This window comes from Pleuronectes platessa, chromosome 10 (assembly GCF_947347685.1).
Source record: "Pleuronectes platessa chromosome 10, fPlePla1.1, whole genome shotgun sequence".
Classification (NCBI taxonomy): Eukaryota; Metazoa; Chordata; class Actinopteri; order Pleuronectiformes; family Pleuronectidae; genus Pleuronectes; species Pleuronectes platessa.
The window spans coordinates 24962273-24985054 of record NC_070635.1 but is presented as its reverse complement, the minus strand read 5'-3'; the positions used below and the strand labels follow the sequence as shown (position 1 = coordinate 24985054).

General features: G+C 39.9%; 1 protein-coding gene across 1 annotated transcript; it reads right to left on the bottom strand.

The window, feature by feature from the left end:
• Positions 1–2436: 2436 nt before the first annotated feature.
• On the bottom strand, positions 2437–20218 carry fbxl4 (F-box and leucine-rich repeat protein 4). The gene is made up of 9 exons (XM_053432067.1): positions 20081–20218; positions 17822–18458; positions 15093–15429; positions 13137–13381; positions 12696–12909; positions 9597–9668; positions 7865–7989; positions 7097–7284; positions 2437–5912 (listed from the first exon to the last, which is right to left on the bottom strand). The coding sequence occupies exons 2-9, from the start codon at positions 18316–18318 to the stop codon at positions 5749–5751; spliced, it is 1842 nt and encodes a 613-aa protein (XP_053288042.1). The 5' UTR covers positions 18319–18458; positions 20081–20218; the 3' UTR covers positions 2437–5748.
• Between the last annotated feature and the right edge of the window lie 2564 nt (positions 20219–22782).

Here is a 22782-nt window from a genome sequence, read left to right as displayed (position 1 = left end):
GATCTTTGTAGAACACGGATGTGACCTGGGCTCGTATGACGCCCTTTTCAAAGTGGAAATTGAAGGCAGATAAATTGAATCCATCAAATATTGATGTTGGAAGCAAAAAATTCTCAACCCTAGTGGGTGTCACTTATCTTTTATGGGTTTAACTGCCCTCATTGTTCTTGGAATGAAAGCCACTTGCTATACTTGACTGTAAGCATCTGCTTAGCTTTCTTGTGGTAAGTGGAAGATTTGTGAACGTTCATTGATTCTGACATTATCTGCAGTAAAGCTTTTGGGCAAGGATAACAATGGTCAGTTCTACGATTACCTTGGGGGGCATAGGGGATGTTTCTTGTCTACCTCTTGTTTGATCTTGCAGAACAGTCCGAAGGAAGAATGCGGTCTACCTGAGATAACAGGAATCATCTCAACCAACATGCAGTTTGAACAATGGATTGAAATGATTAGCCCTCAGCTGCTAGCCCTTGCGCAACTGTGCAGGTGGTAGGTTGCTCAGATTAAGTTCTTGAAATCCTGCAACTGCGTGAAGTAAAAAAATAATGTATTCAGTAGCTGAGGAAGGCTGTGCATGGTGCAGCTTCAATTTGGTCTGAAATGCTGTGCAAATGTGTTGCAGTAGTTTATATTGCTATTGGGTTTGGTATGGTGTATCCCTGCACTTCTCTTCACAGAAATAAGAGTGCAAGACTGGCTCAAGAACGAGTGAAGTCCTCTAACCCGAAGCATGTAGTAAGATTCTGGCTTAACTCTTCATAATGAACTTCTGCAATGTTGTAGTTGAAAAATTACATCTTGGAACTGGCTTTATGTTAACCTCAAATAATTAGTAACAATAATGCTTTACTAGCATGTATCTTTGGCTACAGGGCCCTACTGCTTTGCATGTTTAACCAAAAGATGAGTAGACCTCAAATCTTTGAGTATTGTGTGGTGGGTGTTTTGTGTAGATCAATCTTTGTTTCAGATCATCCTCGTTTGTCCACTCGATCTCGCCTGCCTCTGAATGCAAAATCGTCTGTGGAAGCTGTCAGCGAATATGAGTGTGGCCCCTGAATGAAGTACCATCCCCCTGTGCGCTTGAGCTTTAATCTTCATTCGCAGAAGCCCCGCTCTCTGTTTGTGTGTGTGCCTCTTTTCTTTTCCCTTCGGTTTCTCAGGTTTAACTGCCCAAATTGTCTTTGTATGTCATCTGGGATAGCCTAACCTGTGTTGGAACACTGAGAATCCAGCCACATTAAGATCAAGAGCTGCAAGCTTGTCTCGCTAATACTGCATCACTTCAGTCTCATGGGTGCTAAGTTAAGTAATTTCGGTTCCCTTGATTTTTCTTTAACACGCCAAGGCTTAAATGTGTAACTCAACATGTTGCATGCACATCAGCTCTGCATAACATTTTATTTGTAATGCACAACATAATGTTCATACAGTCGTTGTAAAACACTGCAGTAGTGTTCAGTCGAGGGTTTTTCGTGAGGGGGGACGGGCATCACTTTTCTCTCTTTTCAGATTTCTTGTTCAGCTTATCTTGCGACTGAGCCAGGCGTCTTAACCTTCTGCAGGGAGTCATGGGATGTCTTGGTACAGCCAGCCTCTAGGGTCTTTATTTCTTTGACGAATTGTGCCTTGCGGAGGGCCGATAGCTGTGGTAAAATGTGCTACGCCATTGGCGGTAAACAAAAATTGCACTGATCATTTGTCTCATTGTAATTTCAGTGTGGGGTTCATGTGGGAGGGGGTGGGGAGATTTACATTGTCTATCTTTTTTCCATTACAGCGTTAAACTTGGAAAGAAAGCCATACCATATCCTGACCTGTGAATCCTGCCAAGTTGCAAACGGGAAAACAATATTATCAGGGATGCTGGTATCGTGGCTTTGCTAATATGGATAAAAAGATAGCTTGGAATTAGTCATTCGCCAATTCGGTGTCGTTGTGGGGAATGCTGGGGAACCAGTTGTTTCTTTCCTTTAGTTTCAGCCTCCTGACCGAGAGTATTCCCCATGTGATGACAAACTAATATAGCAGACAGGTGCTGAGTGTTTTTTTCTTTTCCTGGGGGAACAAAGTCTTGGTTTTGTTCCTCCAGGTTTTGCTTTTGCCCGTATTACAGCAACAACAAAAAAGCAAAAGACCCCGGTGGTGGCACTCTTGACTTTGTCAGGACAGGGTTCAACTCCCTGTGGTGTCTTGCTCTTCAGAATGCTGTGCAATGGGGTGAAAAAAAAATTCGAATGACAGTTCATCGCATTTTGAATTGCAAACCATTAAATTCTTAGAATTTTTCACGTTATTTACTACTTGTTTGCATTTCACTGTGTGAATCAAAGATGACAGATTTGTGCTTTTTTGAAATCAGTTAACTGCACATGATTGCAAATGTCTTACGTGGCACAGTGACAGCTGTGAATAAAAGAGTACATAAATACCTTCTGTTCACTTATATTTTATTTTTGTCAGTACAGCCATAAATTAATGATATGATTAGTCTGACTTTTGGCAACATGACAGCTTGGAGAATCAATGTGCCACCAAAGAAACATTTGTGCATCTGTGATAACTTGGGGGTCATCATAATGACATTGTTATGTTGGATTGAGGGGCTCTTTATACTTAGCTAGGCTAAAGATGTCCTCCCATCCTCTGTGCTAAACTAGGCCAGACCTGCTGAATGCATGGAGGTGAAATATCATTCCTCTCATTTCCTCCCAAATAGAACATAACAGTTTTTTATAAAAGGATAATGATTTTAAATAGCATTTTAATCACACGGGGATCAATATAAATAAATATTGTTTTGCATATTAATTAACATGGCTGTTATACAACATTTGGCATATAAAGTGGTCAAATACAGCAGTGACACTAATGACCATTTTTCTGTGTATTACTTTGGTTGAAGGTCATAAAAGCAAAGCACTTCACTACAATCTATACCAAATCGACACCACACCACATTCAAACTGGAGTATAAGGCACAAATACTGACCAAACCCATGTGCTTTAAATAAAACTTCACGTTGTTTTTTTCCAGAAAAAATAAAAGAAATGCCTTCCAAGCACTTCAACCACATTGCAACTGTGGCTTTATATATTACAAAAATGAAATAATTGATTACAGGAATACATTTTTCATAATCATATAATTAATGCAACATTTAACACCCAATGAGCTGTGATCTTTCCTGTGTGCACTTCAGTGCTAATTATCATTTGTGTAGTGTTTGTTGGTCAAGATCAACGCCTACAGCAGGTAAGCTGAGTGAGTCTTGTGTTACTATTAAGATGTGCTGGTTTCTGGAATAAAATATATATTGAAAAAATTCAAACCAGATAAAATATAACCCCTGAGTTTCAGGACAAATACTGAGATCACAGTGGGCATTTACACTGTGTCACTTTGACTCTACTCAGCTTCATTCACAGAGCCCCTACATCAGTTTGGTGGTGAGCACAGAAAGTAAGTGGCTGTAATCAAACAGCTTAATGTGAATAACAAGAGGAAAAACATGCAACATCACAAAAGAACTTTGGAACAGGTGATGTTAAAACTTGAGCTTTGGAGACAAAACTCTCAACATTCCAAAAACCCAGGACCTCCAGCTACCTTAAAATAAAATCCAGTCCCAAACAACTTAATGACCTGTATGGCTTAAGCATACTCAATTATCAATTACAATTAACATTGGCCAGGCTGACTTAAAAACCTGACCTGAATTTTTGCTTTACTTGAGCCGACTAAAGTGAATTTTCTCATTAAAAACTGAAGAAACACATAATTTTTAATTAAGGGCAGATTTAAACAGAAGTCAACCCAACACATCTACAAATTTAAACCAACTTGTCTCAAGTTCAGTTGAGCCTTTCATTTCTCATTACGTGATGTTCCTGGTATTTTTAACCGGGTCCAATTTTTGTGTCTAAACAATTAATAGGGACAATCCATCTGCTTGTATGTCAGTTTCAAAGTGCATCAATTCAAAGTGCTTGTTTTTTCTGAAACTGTATTGAAAAGATCCATACAGAGATCGACCTTTATGGTGAAGAGCAAGATCCTATTTGTTTCACCAGTAACAAGCCCAGTTCAAAGACACCACACTAACAAAACAGTCAGTAAACCTAACCGAACACATTTCGACCGGGATGACGATACTGCAAGTCATATAGGGAAAAAATCTGTGTTCGACTAAATTACAGCTTTTCTCAAAGGAGTCTGGTGGTTTTGAACAAAGCGCTATAAAAGCCATTTAAACTCTTTAACAAGGTCTTTCTCTGTAGGGATCCTTTCCGCAGAGTTATCAGACACTTGTAATAACAATCTGAGCCTGGGGGCAAAGACAAGCACTTTTGGTGAACATACTATGATGCACACTACTGCCGGTGATTTCCTTGCGTTTTGCAGCTATTATCAGGATCATGCTCATTATTGGATATATTCCAAACATTATCGCTCTAATAATCATTAAGACACAAATTTATGGTAAAATAGAGCCCTAGTTTAAAAATACTGGAATAATCCTCAATCACCTACCATGCCAAAAAACTCAATAAACACGACCGGATTCATATATAATTATTATATCCATCTGCAAAGTAAAAGAAAACACATATTTTTTAAATCTGATACATCAGCTATTTTTGGTTGAAAGATAAGTCAGTTAATAAATTGGCCAACTGAGAGTAAATTCATTTAAAATTTAAGGTGATTGACAAACGCAAAACAAAATGTCAAACAGTCAATGGTTTCAGCTTCAGGAGAGAATTGGCTGGTCTTCTCTGTTCATACCACTGTAAAGTTGTTCAAGTGTCACTTCTTACTACTTTTATTTGAAAAGATTTCCTTTGTCTGCATTTGTAGCATGTGTAAATCCAAACTACTTTTGTTCCAGTTTAGTTATTCAAGTTCTCACATGTTTCTGGATGACAACATGTTGAAGGTGTATCTCAGGCATGTTTCTGTTCGAGCGTGAGATTAAGCAGTCAGTTTGCAGCAACACATAACCAGCGATATCTGCATCTAGGTTTGAGTTGGCACAATCCACACAGTAGTGTGTGAAATAAGGCTGCGTTCACTGCCATTAACACCCCCCTTACCTGTGAGCACAACTGCATCGAGTATGAATTCTTAAATCAAAATCAAAATGGCTTTATGTTGACAGGTGCCGTCAGAGTGACCCTCGTGCATTAAAATAGCTTGTTTGCAGCACATTCTGACAAGGCACTGATCAAGGCCCTGATCTTTAGATGTGTAACCAGCGAACATGAGTATGTGGCTACCAAACACAGGTTTTGTTTTTCACAGTTTTCATAAAGTGTGAGTTTTACACTTTTTTCTCCAATTTGTTGCACTCACACAATGTTCATGGGAGGATTTCTCACATTGTCAGATTGTTTGTGTGTCTCGCATCCAGTAGGAAGGCATATTTTACAGCTTTTCTTGCAATACGTAAGTGGTGATTCATATTTTTGGAAGATGCAGAATCTTTCCTGATAATTTCAAGTGTCCAAAAGTATTAACAACAAAAAAGTCTCACATTTTGTAATCCTTTAACTAGCAGTCTGTAGTTGTTAGCATCCAGCCAGTTGATAAAAAACCTCCTCATCCAGTCTGGTTTGTTTACTGACCACTAAAAGATCTCGTCTGTGACACAGATGCAGGCAGGTTTTCCTCCAGTAACTGACTCACTCTGAGGCAGTGTTTGCTGATGAGCACCACCCCGCTCTTACTTCCTCTGCTGGGGATCACTGAGTGAAACTCTTCTTGATGGCAACGTTGGGGAAGAGGCCACAGAGCTCCTGGACGACGCGCATGTCTATTTGGGAGCAGAAGGAGACGTCCAGGAGGAGAAGCCGAGGACATGCCTGGAGTAGCTTCTTCAGCGAGGCGGCACTCACCAACCGTGTACCTGTCCGAGAGACAAGTCCCAACAGGGAAACAAGCATAAGCAAAGAAATACAAGGCAGATAATGGAAGTAAATGTGTGCAAATTTCGGAGTAGAGAAAAACAGACATGGACAGCAACATGTTAAACACCAAGCAGATTAATGTACAAATAAAATAAATGTCAGCTCTTGATACCAATTACAATTTCCTCAAATTACAAATCATATACTCAAAAAACTGTCTTCAAAAAAGAAAGCTTTCCTCAGGTGAGTGTGTACAGTGATTATGGACGAAACATCTGATCCTAGGATCCACTACTAACAATGTGTCCTTAAAATCTAGAAAAAAAAAAAAATAAAGCCAGAAAGGCAAAACTCTTTACTGGGAGAATATACAGTGAAAAATTATGTCATTATCATATAAAATTATAATGCTTCAGATTTATTGCATTCAACTAGTAATTTAAAGTCGTTGAGCTATAACTGATAACGGAAATCTCATAATTTTACTATAGGCCACTGCTCTGTTTCATAATGTTAGTAGTTTTTTCTTTGTATTTATTATTTGAAGGCTACATAGCCATGAATGTTTTTTGTATGTTCAAATATTGTTATAAAGGTATGTTTGTTGAGGTAAATGGGATTCATTGTTTTGATTTTGTTCTTTGCTGTGGTATCGAATTGGGTATCGAAAATCATGGGAATTTCATGGTATCTGTATCGACTACAACATTTTTGGAATCATTACGTCAAGAGTTCATACCCACATGTGCCTGTATATTTACAGGGATATGACCAAATATCACAGGAGAAACTTGGACATTAATATTCTAAACTCAAGACATAATGAGAAAACATAAATCAAAGGCAAACACAATATTTGTTTTCTATGAGCATGGACACATGTAGTGCAACCAAGCAAAAATATGTCCATGATTCTTTGATGCAGTCCCTTATTCATTCATGTGACGATCAATGGCCGAGAACAAGGCAACAGTGTTGGAGTGATTCCATTATACATTGATTCTGTCTTCAGAGGTTGCTACTGTGAATCTGCTGTTCACTATGACACCTGACCACATCCTACAATGCTAAATGTGAGGTTTACTTGAAAAACACATAAGCAGCTTTAGTTGCATGAACTATTAAAAAATCATTATTAAATAACAAATGTTTCTGAACACATATGTGTGATATCAGTCTTTACCCAGTATGTCGAGATGCTGCAGTGAGGGGCAGCTGGCGGCCAGCTCCTCTATGTCTGAGTCGCAGACAGTGCGGTTGGCGGTGAGGAAGAGTTTGCGCAAACGTGGGAGGCTGCGGGCGAGATGCTGGAAACATCCAGTGCTGCTCTGCAGTGTGGGACACCATCCCAGGTCTAACTCCTCCAGCATCCTGAACAAACACAGAACAATTCCCATTCAAATGGAATCAGATGTGATCTACAACCTGTCAGTCTGTCTGTCGGTCTGTCTGTTGGTCTATTGTCACCAAACATTGGAAGTGCAGTGTTGAATTTAGTGCGATTTGGGCATGTGATACGTTCAATTTAAATAAACTGAATAAACTGTTTACCAGTGCTCTGTCCCACCAGCGGCTGTGAATTATGAATGTTACTGACTTTGCAGTTTTTTTCTCAGCCCTTAAAGCCCTTCTTCACCTGGTGACTTGAAACAAAACACCACATTTCTGTATTTTTAAAGATTGGAAAGGCACTGGGGCATAATGAAATAACTCAAATGTAGTGATTTACCAGACACAAGGTGATCACTGGGAATATCATCCGTCCTAACTGGTCACTACATTATATTACATCATGACGCGAAACATGCCATCTGTGTTATTGCTTTACAGCACAGAGCAGCAGCCCGACACTGCAAAAGAATGTAAACCTGATAAAAAATGTATTTTGACTATGTTTGTTCTCGTATAAGATAAACACTTTCAAATCATGGAATACAACTGCACTGCCTACCTGCAGCCAGAGACGAGCTCGGCCAGGCCTCGATCTGTCAGGTTTCTGCAACGCCACAGGTCCAGTGAGCAGAGGGAGCGGCAGCGAGCAGCCAGCATGCTGGTCACAACGTCACAGTCCTCAATCTGCAGGAGAGACAGTCAGCTTTACACATCCATTTTCACTCTGCAGTTATTCTGTTTGCCTGTTCGTAGCACTAGCTTCACTGGGATTCTTTGGAGGAAGAAATGGGCCCTCAGAGTATTAAATACTTTTGAATGGATATTATGTTTGTCTAAGAGACGCTGTCAAGATGGAGAGAGATTCTGTGGAGTTTACTTCCAATACTTTAGATACTTTAAAATGTCTCTGTGTATTTCATGCAGTCTGAGGACCTATATAAAGTTGATGCTGAGGTCGGAGAAAATTATGCTGTTAGGGGGAATGAAGTAATGAGCGTGTCACTACTTTTCTAACTGTCTGTCTTGTGTGTTTTGAACAAACTTTTGAAATGCAGCAACAATAAAAAGCTGAGTAGATGTATCGGCTGGTTTGCAGCACATAACCTCCCTCTCAAGAGGGAACAAAGCTCCAACAGAGAACATCATCATCATCAAAAAAGGAAATGATATAGTCTTTCAAGAAGTGATTTGTGTTTGAGGGACTGTTATTGTTCTATGGTGTCAGGTAATGTTGGCCATATTTCATCCTTTCATCCTAAGATGAAAGCAAAGAAATGTAATTTAGCAGCCAACAGCCAGTGCGGGCACCCACAGAAATAACAACATGCAACACATTAACCGTGGTTAGCAGTGGACGGTTATTAAAACTTCAGCTGAAGGAGATGCTGTCATTGTGTATTTCCATTCCATTAATGACGACACTTTGGGTCTTAAAAAAAAAAGATTTGGATTTCCACTCATATTTTACGATTTGCAAAGATCTAATTTGCATCAAATATGAATCAATTGGTTGGAAACTCAGCTAATGACAAGGTGTGTGGTCGAGTTATTGAGTCACTTTGTCAGTTAAAGACTGGCGGAGTGAATAAGTAAACAGAGTGCTTAAAACCAATTTTCTATTTCTTATAAAATTTCATATAAAAGGGACTAGTCCTGAGACCGATTCTGATACCTGGACTTTGCATATTCGTCGATACAGAGTACCGATCAGATAAAAGTGCATTTAAATAAAAAACAACTTAATATATATTAACAGCTTTATGCTACAGACCCTGAAAGGAAATTATGATTGCTATCATTGTTGGCTTGGCTCGGGTTAAACCATTTGAAAAACAAATAAATACAGATACTGATGCTATAGTACTTATTTTATCGTCTAGTTTCACCATCATAACTAAAAAAGAACAAAAGTGAATAAATCTAGGAAGAATCACTACCTTTAAATAGCTTGAAACTTAAGTCTTTCATACGGTGCATGTCGCACAAATTAGTTTTTAATGTGCTGACAAGTAGTTTTTACAGGGGAATAAATAGACAGCTCTTTGCTCCTGTTCCCAGGGACTGCTGGATGTAGCCTTCACAAATCAGAACAGATTTTTCCATCTTCTCACCTAACTCTCAACCAGAAAGCAAATAGATGTATTTACCAAAAATCCAATTAGTTTATGTGGAACCTCACAGAAGCAAATTGCACATTTGTGTAGAATAAACTAAAGGAACATCTAGTTTCTGTGTGTGTGTTAGTGTGTGTGTGCGTGCTTGCATGCGTGCGTGCGTGTTTACATTCTCACCCTCACACAGCTCCCTAGGTTGAGGTGCCTCAGCTCTATGCAGAAAGTCAGGATGCTCAGAATAGATGTTTGCTGGAGATACAAGGAGAAAGAAAGTCACAGGGTTAGAGATTTATTCTTGAAAAGGAGGCATCATTCAATTAAACTGAAATGGGGTTATATTTAGAAACAGCAGCAACATGTATTAGAATTAGACTACAGCAGGTAGCAATAAGGGTCCAAACAGCTGGAAAAGATCAATAAATAACTTCTTTACTGCAGCAACATGATCAACAACAGAGTAAAGTCCTGATATCTGATCTGGTATACATCCAAATAACAAATTACGTTTAAATAATAAGAACACGTCCGATGCAGAAAGTCAGGATGCTCAGAATAGATGTTTGCTGGAGATACAAGGAGAAAGAAAGTCACAGGGTTAGAGATTTATTCTTGAAAAGGAGGCATCATTCAATTAAACTGAAATGGGGTTATATTTAGAAACAGCAGCAACATGTATTAGAATTAGACTACAGCAGGTAGCAATAAGGGTCCAAACAGCTGGAAAAGATCAATAAATAACTTCTTTACTGCAGCAACATGATCAACAACAGAGTAAAGTCCTGATATCTGATCTGGTATACATCCAAATAACAAATTACGTTTAAATAATAAGAACACGTCCGATCATGATGATTTCCTGGCACACTCACATAGAGTAATATTTACTCTATGTGAGGGAAGTTAATATTGCAAAACAGATTTTCTTTTACTTCTCCTCACTAAGTCAGCATTGCAAGGACAGAGGTCTCTCCAGGGGAGCTGCAGCTAGAAGGGAGATATGGGAATTCAAAACTGCACCAGCCAACACATGAACCTCAGTGGCAGGAGAAAGTGTCAGACATGAAAGGAAAAGCCTCTTGTGTGTGCGTTTGGTGTTCGTACTCAGACTCGTCACTGGCATCTTTATAAACGCCTCTCTGCGGCGAGCTAGCCATTTAATTAGAACAGTGACAGGGTAATGACAGCTGAGATGTCGCGGCTTAAAACAGACACACAGCGCGCTCTGTCTGCCCGGGAACAAACAACTTGCAGCATGTTGCCTGGCTCCGCCGCAGAAACTCGACGCTGCCTCGTGCTGCTCTAACAGACAGAAAACACGCTGAGGTGTAACACCAACACAAGAGACAGCGGTTTAATACGTCCGACAGGCTTGAACCTGCACATATGTAGTATGTGTGTTTAAGACCCCCTGAGCTCAGAGTTGTTCATGTTCACCCACTACATCAAAGAATTAACTGATTCCATCACAAAGCATATATCATCAAATAAGCAGATAGTGGAAAAAGATATTAGTCCTCCACCCTCACAGGGCTTTCTAACGTTTGTATTCAAATTAAGACAAAAGTGTTTGTATTTTTATGTATGAAGCTATTCACCATGAACTGAAAAAACTGCAGCCAATGGTTTTTATCAAATCAAAGTTTTGTGAAAGAGTTTTACCTCTTTTTGAAACTATAAAAATGACGCTGACAATGTAAGCATGGAAAATTGTGACTGGGGTGTTTGTTAATTTAAGCAAGAGTCACGTAGAAAGTAGTGGTGTAGGAAATAGCTACTTAAACATGCTACTTAAATAAATGTATTCAATTACAGATAAAAGTACTCAAAGTATTAAAAGTAAAAGTTCTTGTTGAGTTTACCCTATTCCCTAATGCAACAATCAACTGTAAAACTATTTTGATAAAAAAATTGTTCAGTCTCTGTCATACTAATAAAGAATGCTAATGCTACTGAAAACATGTAATTGTAATATTAATCAATGGTTGAGTCTCGTGGTCTATTTTGAATCCATTTAAGGTGTTTCTTCATCAGTGATGCTGCTGCTGCAGGATGAGGTGGGGTCTAATGTTACATGTCTGTTCTTATTGGATCAGTGGACCAAATCCCCTCTCATTATTGGTTACTTTTAAAAACACAAAAAACAATATGAACCTCTGGTGATGCAATACTTTGTAAAAATTTGTAGAATAGAAAGCAAATATATTGGCCGATATATGTAGTCGAGTGAAATCTACTAACCACTTGAGTAAAAATACATGAAAAAATGTAATTAAGTACAGAAAAAAAGTAAAATGGATTTCTTTACATCCCTGATGAAAAGTATGGTGAGCTTGATGATGACCCATTCTTAAAACACAAGGCCAAAAACCCCAAGCAGTCTAGGCTTCTTCTTGTCTTCTTTTCACAGATCCGACTTGCTGGATTTTTTTGCACCAGATATCAAGCATGCTATTGAAAAATTTGGAAGGAAGGAAGCTGTTATTAGTAAAGCAGGCCACTGCCATCTGCTGCCTTGTAATTTGGCATAGACATATATCAATTAATCAGATCTTTGGTAAGAGTTGAGGCAACTTTGTTTTCGTATGGTCTTGGTGACCAGCTGAAATCTGATTTGCATCTGTGTAAGAAGAGTGAAGTCTGAATGAAGTCGCTGTGGAACTATCTCGCCCAGCTAACAAGTACTGCTATAGTGCAAAACTGTTTTTTTTCCTCGATTAATTTTCGAGGAAACCATTAATCTATTAAAGTCAGTACATTTTTAAGGCCAGTTTTGATTAAACGGAAAAAGAGGAAGAACCATTTAAACAAAGTTGTGCAGGACTGGATCACTGAACAGGAACAAGAGTACATTAGGACGCCAATGAAACGTTATACACCTCTAATCAACATAACAAAGTATTAGAATTGTCCTCAACACATTGTACTTTGACAATTAAAAGAGCTGGTAAACACCACAGTGTTTCCCTATTGCTGAAACAAGCTCAAAAGTATATTCTCCTATATCATTGTTAATTGATTTAGTCGTTTCTATTATATTGGCGGATTTTACTTCTTCTGACTTAGACACGCTGCTGTAACTGTTTGCAATATCCTAGATAATAATTAATATTGGCAAAAAATAGAGGCATATGAGGTACTTCTTTAAAGTAACTGCACAACATGTATATATCTATATTACAAACAGCCAGGGTAACCAATTAAGAAAATAAGGTCCTGCAGACACAGAAAAGAACAGATTATGTCTGCAGTTGAAAATGTGATTTTGATTGAGCCTACCTCTATTTTGGTCCGATAGAGCACCAGTCGGCGGAGGCGGGTTAGTTTAGAGATGTGAGTGAAGGCCTGCGAGTGCAGGCGGTCACAGGAGGACAGGTTGAGCCCTTGCAGCTCTGGACAAGTCTGAGAGATGACCTCCAAACAGGCCTCATTAAGAAAATGGCAGCACGACAGCTCTAGACAGACCAAGCTCACGCCACACGCCTTCATGAAACTGAGTAGGAAGATGTGGGGATAGAAAAGGAAACAAGATTATCAACTACCTAGTCCTCTGCCCCTTTATTTCTAATAATATTGCCTACATCTTTTTTTCAAGATCTCTTTTTGGGGATTACTGAAAAAAATTTATACTTAGTATGTCCCTCAGTCAGAACTATGCTTATGCTAGATTTACAAGGTCATCTCCATTTTCTATCACTTATGGCCCACTGACAGTCTGACCTGCTGAAGCCGGTCAGGGTGAGAGCGGTGCGGTTGCCAGTCCAGGACAGGTTGAGCCTCTGGAGGAGGGTGCAGCGGCTCTGCAGGTGTCCCAGGGAAGCGTCACTCAGCCGGGCCCAGTAGGGCTGAAGACTCAGTTGGGTGTACTGCAGCGGGTCACAGCAGTGCTGGTGCAGCAGCTTACAGCTCTGGGCCAGACGGCAGAGGTCTGGCAGGGTCAGGTGACTCAGTATCAGCTGAATGAGCTGTGGACGGAAGACAAGGAGAGGGGTTAGATGAGGAGAGGAGAAAGGAAAGGGTAAGTTTTGAGAGGGGGGCAACAAAAAGACAAAAGGTGTGACTGGAAAATGACTTTTGCAAAAAACAAAGCATATAACAGAAAACTCAAGAGAAGTAGGACCTTGAACAGAACAGAAAACGACAGAGCAGGGTAGAGAATGTTAATTGTGTCCCTCCTACAGGCAGATCCAAATAGTGGTTATCTGGGACACAAAGCACTGATTGCAGGATCAGTGGTGAGGTGAGCGGGCTTGTTTTACACTTTGTTCATGTACCTCTCAAAGTGTGTGTGTGTGTGGGGGGGGATGCAGTTTATTACCAATACAGTGTTAAAGCGGGTATCAGCCGACAGATAATAGCTGTATTGTGTTTCTGAGACAAACCCACAAGAACGAAAATTAAGAGCACTGCTGGTGTTTTGAAGCTCGCCTCAGACGACATGATGCGTCAGTATGGCATGAAAATGACTCTGTGTCCATGAGTATAAACAAGATCAAGTGTCAGGTCAGGCCCAGGCCACAATGTGCATGTGTTTTTGTGGAATACTGTTTAATGGAGTGTGTACAAACACGGGGTACATATAATGATTTTTGAAGAACATACTGCAAATTAGTATTGCATTGTTATAAGTTAAGATAATAATCTATTGATTCAAATCTAAGCTAGAATCCTAGCTACTCATCACTGCAAAAAGTTGTACAATTCAGTGTGTACTTTTTATTGTCCTTAAATAATTTTAGCCAATGATTCCTATGTTTGTATTGATGTTTTTGTATCAATCGGTTCACTGTGCTTTAGTACTGTACTGATGTTGTGTGTGTGTGTACTTCTTCCCCACTTGTATATATATTAGAAACTTTTTTAATTCATTGCTACTATTACAAAATATTATTAAGATTGTTTGAATCGGATTAGGTGATCAATACAAGCATTGCCGTTTTCATCCTTTTTTGTCAGTTAGAGTCAGAAAATAGTTATTAAAGATCCCAGTCAGTCTTATGCGTCGGACATTTTTTAGAAAAGAGTCAGTAGTAAAGCTTCAGCTCTGTGCACTATGAGGCAGCTGAAATAAAATGTGTTATGTGGACTCAGGATCTCCTCATCTACCAATTGAGTTTCAGGGAGCAGCTCTGAATAACTTCTTAGCATAAATATCAAAGAGGCTTTCTTTCATGACAATATCCACAGATATTTTAAAACAATGCCAACTGCTGGAAAAGTTTGAAATGTAAGGCTGTTAAGGTGTTAGTCAACAGACGACTCGTCCACAATAGTTCTAATATCAATTAATAGTTTCAGTCGGTAAATTAAACAATCACGTTCAGAGTTTCAAACTACTTTCCTACTTGCCAAAAAACAGAAAAACCCGAATCTAGAATGGCCTACAGAGAGTGCATATCTCCGCCATGGCCCAACAGTAACCTTCAATTCTAGCCATCAAAATTGCACATACTCATTGATATATCAACAGCAGACTGATATTCTTTCAATACTCAATCAATTTCCAAGGTTTTCAAGAGAATGATGCATGGATCTTGATCAAAGATTATGATTTTATGATCTGTATTGTTTTGAGCTATTAAAACAATGCAGCTTTATTCAATTTAAGGGGACTGTTTGGTCCTGAATGAGATGTGCGCTCTACAGAGTGGCATTATAGTTCTGCTGTTTAATTACCTCATAGGGCAGCTTGTCAAAGTAGCCATTTCCTGTCCTCTGGTGCTTGATGTCACCTCCCTGTCTGAAAGGAACGCCCGTGTCAGACAGCTCCTCCTCGCTGTCACTCAGGTCATTGATGTCGATCATGGGCATCTTATACAGGGCCAGCATGGGCCTCTCTTTTACCCCGCGGAGAATAACAGCATCCAGCTCGGTGTAGTAATCCAGCAGAGAACTGTTCACCTCCAGACGCAGCAGGTTGGTGGGGAAGTTGATATGTTGGATTTTGGGGGAAAACTGGCGTGCCTGAGATGTCAGCACCTTGGTGGGCCCTCCTGACCAGAGCACCTCCCACCTGGACAAGAGAAAGTTTACATGGCAGTTGCCCCATAAAGCTAAACCATTCGTTGAGATTTCAAACTAGGGCCAACATCTTAGGAGATTGGTAATGATTTGTGAGCACCAATCTACCTATAGTACAACACACTTTGCTATTAAACATACAGTCATTCTTTATAGATTAATGGATGTGCAATGGGATCTTGCTACAGCCCTTCTTATGCAGGTTTATACTTGGGTAAATGGGAGGAAGACTATGTATTTAACCACAAAATAAATGGTTTTCTAAAGTACAATATCTTGTGGGGACGGTAAATTTAAGATGTCTGTTTGTTTTGGACAATCAAGGGACCTTGCATAAATCAGTATTAAGGAAACCTTTTGACAGAAATACCATTCTATATGCCATCAGTTTCCATCCAAAGTGGCGTGAAGAAAATCTGCCTTTTGGCCAGTTTCAACAAATACTCAAAATCTGTGACAAGAAAAATGATTTCGAAGCCAAATCAAAAGTATTGTGGCCACGTGGTGTCTTCCAGGAATGGGAATACAGTCAGTAACTCTATGCTGTGGAAAGCATGCACTAGGGCCAAACATCTAGACAGACAAACTTTACGCCAAAAACTGCCTCCAAAGTAAGAAAAGATAAAACAGTTTTTGCCACAAATTACAGTACAGAAGCAGAAAATATTAAACTGATCACAAACAAAAATTCGGGTATCATTGAAAGTGATGGAACATTATGCCAGAGCTTTCCCGAACCAACATTAATCAGTGTCAGGAGATTACAAACAATAGAGGAAGAACTGGTACATGCCAACATGCATGGCAGGGTCCAAAACCTAAGGGGTCCTACAAAGGTAACCACTGCACACATTTTAAGCACACTAAGACACGTATGGACTTTACAACTCAAAGGTAGTTGTAAAGTTTCTCCATCAGGAGAACAAAAAGACTAGCAGAACAAAATATATGGCATCCACACTGGTAGTGCCAAACTCTCCTATGGCTTGACATTTTCTGTACTTCAATAACACTTAACCATCCACACTCCAAACCTTTGGCATTAAACACATCCCTGTTTCCTTTCACAAAAGTGAGAGAGAGAGTAAACTAAACCAACGGGAGGATCTTTTGATCCATGAATCCCAGGCTACAGAGTACCCAGGCTTATATGTGGATTTAATTTTGTTTTACATTTTTTACTTTGTTTACAAGTTTTATATTGTTCTTTGATTAATTTGTGATTAATATGTTGAGCCAAACAGCACCATCTGCTGGAGTTTTTATGTGCCCACACCCTTTAGGCCACAACCCAATAGCCGAGTGGCAGTTTTCCTATTGGCTTAACAGCACTATAAAAAAGGAAGCCCAGAATCCAAGAAGTTTATTATTGCAAATATCTTATTATGGGCCCAACAATGTATTTACATATAAATCAATTAATTTTATTACGAAAGATAAGGCTGAAATACAACATATTAATCATTGATTACTCTCATTGAGATACTTTCTAATCTGGTTAATGACCAGCAGGACTGGGGTTTACTGATAGCCAGTTTCTCATTGGGTTAAAACATGATCAGGTTGGTTTGACATGAGTAAAATATGTCTGTCCCCATTCCTGGTATTTACCCACAGCAGAGCACATTGTCTTCACAAGCTTCGCAAGCCAATCCATAGTTGTCCATTTGAATTGCCCTCAAGGGACAAATAAAGTTGTATTGCTTTCATTTAAATTTTCTTCACTCAAGTGACTATGGGCAATACAAATAAAATGTGATTGGTTGAAGTTAACCTTTAAAGCTTTTGTATCACTGAAACAGAGGGTTAAGCTGATCGTAACAAAACTGCATTAACCATCAATATGTTTCCCTTAAACATAATTTATACTTATCTATGATGAGGTTGCTTGTCCTACAAAAGACCAAAAACCAATTTCACCCAGGGTCTATTCTAAATGCCCCCTCATTGGTTAATTTTACTGGTCTGTTGGTGGTCTCGTTTTCATACCTCTTTAAATACATATTTAATCAAACTGTTAAACCTCTAGGTTTTAACTGATGGAAAAAAGAAACTCTGCTTGGATATGAAACTTGCTGCTTCTTTGTATAGGTAGTCCCCGATAAAATCTAAAAATGGTGTATGAAGATAAAAGGCCTGAAGTTTTAGCAGGAAGTGAACAGAAAGCAAGCCATAATTAGTAAAGTCGGCAGATATAAAATACAAAAATGGGATGCTTCAACATGTTTAGTTAATGCTTTTTCCAGAGAAGCCAGAGAAGCATGCACCACTGATGAAGATGTTTTTGCTGCAAGAACTGCTAATGCTGTATGGTTTTCTTAAAAATATTATTTCAATTAAGATCTGACTGATGATGGTTTTCCACAACAGATGGCTGTTGTTACCTGACATCAGTAGGTGGATTCTGGGAGAAGGGGTTGTGAGAGCAGGCCAGGATCTTGACGATGGCTCCTGGGTAATATGTCTCAAGCACCTCCACTGCTGTAGGATAGACAGGCTCCTCAAAGCCAAGCTCAATATAATCCTGGCTGCAGAAGCCTTTAGGGGTGCGTCGGAAAGGTGGTGGAGCACTGGCGCACTGTTCCCACCATGTCCCATATGCTCGGAATACAGCTGTCTGGGTGAAGTCCCCTGAGCTGGGGTACACATTGGGTACCCCTGCCAAGTTCCACATGGTGTAGGACATGCTATTCTCACTGCCATAGTGAGAGCTGAAATCAAGAACCTCCTTTGCATACTGCTCCACCTCCACACTGACCGGCAACACCGCTCGCTGGCCCGATTCCACGGCCCGTCGACTGGTCAGCGCCTCACCTCGAGTCCCACTCCTGGCGCGTCGCCGTAAACAGATATAGTAAAACATGCTCAAGAGGGTTAACATAGGTAACTCTAGGGCTGGTGGAGGATGAGGGGAGAAACAGAGACTAGGGGGAGGAAGAGCCTCTGCCTGGTGGAAGCACACTGGTCTCAAGGGTTGGGGATGTACGAAGACATTTCGAGAGGCCTGGCCACATACATGATCTGTGGGTGAGAAAGAGAAAAAACATGTGAAAGAGTGAGAACAATAAAAAGTGAATTAGAAAAAAGAAATAGTTATGTATAAAGACTATATAAATATACACATACAGCCATTTCAAAAATGGAAAACATTCAGGCTACATCCACACTTTAAGTCTTTAAATGAAGGGTAAATAAGAAGGCAAACTGCACTGATGAGAGAGGACACGTCTCCTGACAACATGTATGATGTGCTGCCATGGGTGTAACACGGTCTAACCTAGCAAACACAACCTCACACAAACCTTTCTACAGTTGCCACAGCACCCCTCTCATCGAAAGGTAGACTGATGGGTTTGTCTATTTAAGTACTTCATACCAACAACAGTTAACATGACTGTATGTTTAACATGTCCAACTGGAATGTCCAAAATGTATGCAACACCCCAAATCATCAAAGCACCCCTTCCCCCCAGGCCTCAGGGACTAGGATCCTGCAGACAGATATTCACACCTTACCTGATGTCAGGCTCTGTAAGTGGCAGGACTGGCCTGCAGGATGCCAGGCACCTCAAGGTCTGGTGTCTGACACCCCCACTGCCATTCATGTTTTTACTAGCAATTCATTTAGTGACAAACTGTGACTCAAACATAATAAATGAAGAGTCACACACATCACATTTATTGTTTTAACATTGGCTCCCAGTTTGTATTAAGATTCATTTTAAAATGTTACTGACTACTTTTAAGGCTCTTTGTGGTCTGGCCACAAGTTATATCTCAGATCTTCCCATTACTTCTGTGCTGCTTGTGATCTGCTGTCACTTCCAGAATATAGGACGGACATTAGGGGGGAGCATTTGCATCAGGGCCCCAAGGCTCTGGAATGAATTGCCTGATGACATAAGGCTGTCTGGGATGATGTCTTCTGTTAATTTCAAAGAAATATTCCTGAGTTTACTTTGGGTGCCAGGTTATTTAAGTCTACAATATTTAATATTATTGTTGCCATAACTATTATGTAATTCCTTCTGTAATTCAACAATTTGTTTGCTGTTGTGCAGCACTTTGTTCTCTGCGTTGACAAGTGATTTATAAATAAATGTATCACTATTATAATCGAACAATATTCTTAACAGGACTAACACCACCATTTCCGATCAGCCACTGATGACTGTTAAACCCAAATTGTAATTTAAAACGTTGGCTTTAGTGTCAGTGTTTTTCAAAGAGCTGACGTGTGGCACAAGCTTTGAGGTTGTTTGTACAGGAAACGAGGTCATCGAGGCCAATCGGTCGTACGTTAGCTTCACTTAATCAATGCTACAGAGGAATGGCTTTGCTCGTGAGCATCAGCTAACATGTCATCTCTTATCTCGTTTGCTCCGATTGCTGATCTACCAGCGAACTTTCTGAAGACCCCGGTTCAATAGCAGTACCAACACGAATTAACAAGCGGAGTGACACAAGCAAGAGAGGTGAGGCTGCTACCTTCCCCCAGCATATGTTGCTGGGGTTTAAGCTAAATAGCTAGTGTTAGCCAGCGTCAGCTAGCTAGTCCACAGACAGCTGAGCTGTCAAAACATGGCTGTTAGCCTCCATAGGTCGTTTAGCAATAGTTAGCAGTCAAAGAAGACGGGACGTACGTCAGATTTACGGTCAATAAGGAACGATATATCCATTCGCAAAGAGCAATTGCTTTTCTTCCAGTTTCAGGATATCATGTTTTTCAACAGACCCCACTCCTGTCCTGCCTTTACCTTATGATGCATTCATGGACAGTCCGATAGCTCTAAACCCACTGCGCGCACTGGTTAGGAAAAGGCAACACATTCAAAATTCCCTATTAAATTGTATATCCCCGCTCCTGTAAAAACCTGGTGGATATATTTTCGCACGCAAAACCAATACGGAAAAATACAGACATTTTCATGTCGTCTTTGATAAGAGTTCTTCCTAAATTGGTATCTGAATACCATTGTATTGAGAGGTCACATTTTTGCAAAGAGTTACGTAGGAACTTTAAAAGCACCATCAGTTCCGTACAACAAAAGATCAACATCCGGTCGGAGACTGTCCTGAAGAGCCCCGAAACAATCCCAGGGACACCATCATGCGAGTCCCTTGAAATGATTTAACGTTGCCTAATTTCTTTACACTTCTAAAGATCGAGTCACGGATTAAAACTATTTTCACCACGTCAACACATAATACCTGTATCATTTCGAGGGACTCCTAATGTACCTGTGCCAAACCTGCCTGTTTGGAATGGACTGTAATCTTGGTCTGTGTTAACAATGAGGAAGTCCTTAATTAATTCTCTTGAGTTGAATTCAGAATTATTCCTTGTCATTCGTGAGTCCTCCTTAAACAGTTATACAATATACTGTCTATTGTTTGTGTGCAGAGCTTTTTATAAGCAGTCCATGGACAGGGTGACATTAGAAACCTTTGTGTGCATCCTACCCAGTTTATCTGCGAAAAAGTTTTATAGGCAATGTTTAAAAAAAAAAAAGACTTTATTGTTTTTACGTGTGTGGTTTATATATAAGTTTGAATGATTTCCGGAACTGCTGTTATCGTTTTATTAAATTACATGTCGGCGGTTTTAGAGGCCTGTTAAGTAACTGACACAATCTTCAGACCGTGGTATACATCTTTTCTAAATAAAAGCTCTATTCAAAAGCTTATCTCAGTATTTAAAGCACAGCACTACAGAAAGAAATCGAGTATTGTGCTTTTACATTGAAGATAATTTTTCAAACAGGAAGTGATAGTGTGAACGCTGTGACTGTATGCTGAAATAAAAATATTAAAAAAAAGATCAGGATGATCTGGTGGCAATTTTGACCTGGAGTTTGGCCCAGGTGCTGACCACTGCTGGAGTTTATCAGAGAACGTAGAGGGAGACATGTTTAACTAGGTCCACAGACTGACTGTTAGAACGTTAATGTTAAAAAAAGCCATCACCTCTAAATGTATTTCTTTTCGTTATGTATGTTTGTGTTATTTGCCTTTTTGCCCCATAAACAAGATAAATCCCCCATAATATGACTTCCCCCCACCACCACTACCAAACAGACACAACCTTGTGTGTCTGTCTATAGTCAGGACACTCAAGTCTTAACCCTTAAACAGCCCACTGAAAGTGGGTCAGAAAGTGAGAACTGTACATGACTCATCCCTCACCCCTCTGAAACAGACCCATACAGTTAAGATAGAAAGACAGATAGATAGACCTGTCGACCCATCTGGCAGCAACACAGCAACAGTAAAAAAACAAATCAGAGGAAAGAAAACACCACCCCACTCACATGCACACACATACACGCACACATGTGCATGCGCATGCAAGCAGGCGCGCAGAGAGTATATAAATAGTAGCCAGCCAGATTTAGAGTTAACAAGATGATATGAATAGGTGGCTAGTGGGCATACTCTGTGAGTGACAGGCCTGGCCGCTGTCAGCTCCTCCATGCAGGCATCAGCGAGCAGCAGTCCTGCTACTGTCAGAGCTCAGTTCTGGTCCGCTGTGCCACACATACATATGCACATGGCCTAGCACACACAAATGCAAATGGAGATGGACACACACTTAAGCACATGCACAGAAACATTTGTATGCGCGCACACACACACACACAGTTTTTGTGTTTTCTCTCACACACATACATGCAATCACACACTTTGTCCCCTGTTATGCCCCAGCTGTCAAAAGGCAGTCAAATAACAAGCATGGTGCTCTTCTTTTCTTCCTTTTTGCATAGAGGCAGAAAAGTTGGTAATTGCTTGTGTGCAACAGTATGTGTTTGACTTTCTCCCAGCTAGAGCATGGTCAGCCTGCGTGTCATGAAGCTCTGAGAATATCCATATAGCTGCCCATCTCTGATTAGATTGAGGCAGTGAAAGCCACCCTTTCACTGTAGCTAACCTCCTGTTTTAATGCACTTCCACTTACAGTAGGGCATCGCATAGTATTGTCCTAATTAAGGCACTCTGAGTCTGAACAAACACTAAGTTATAGAACCTTGTGCTTTATAAATTGATTTTCATAGTACAGCATGGTCAATGCCATTACAAACATGAAATCCAGGTGGCAGGACATTTATTATTCACATACATTTAAATATATCTGAGTGTAAAACATGTTTTATGCATTTGGGCATGTCAGTAGTAAAAAACCTGAACGGGCAGTTAAAATGTGAAGTGGCAGAAGTTGAGAGGGGCCCGCATATGATTGACAACAGGATTAGGAAAATATTTACTTATGTGTGTTATCAGTCAGCGGAGGTGACTTAAAAATGCAACACTGAATAAGTAAAGGATGGAAATAAAGATGCACGTTACA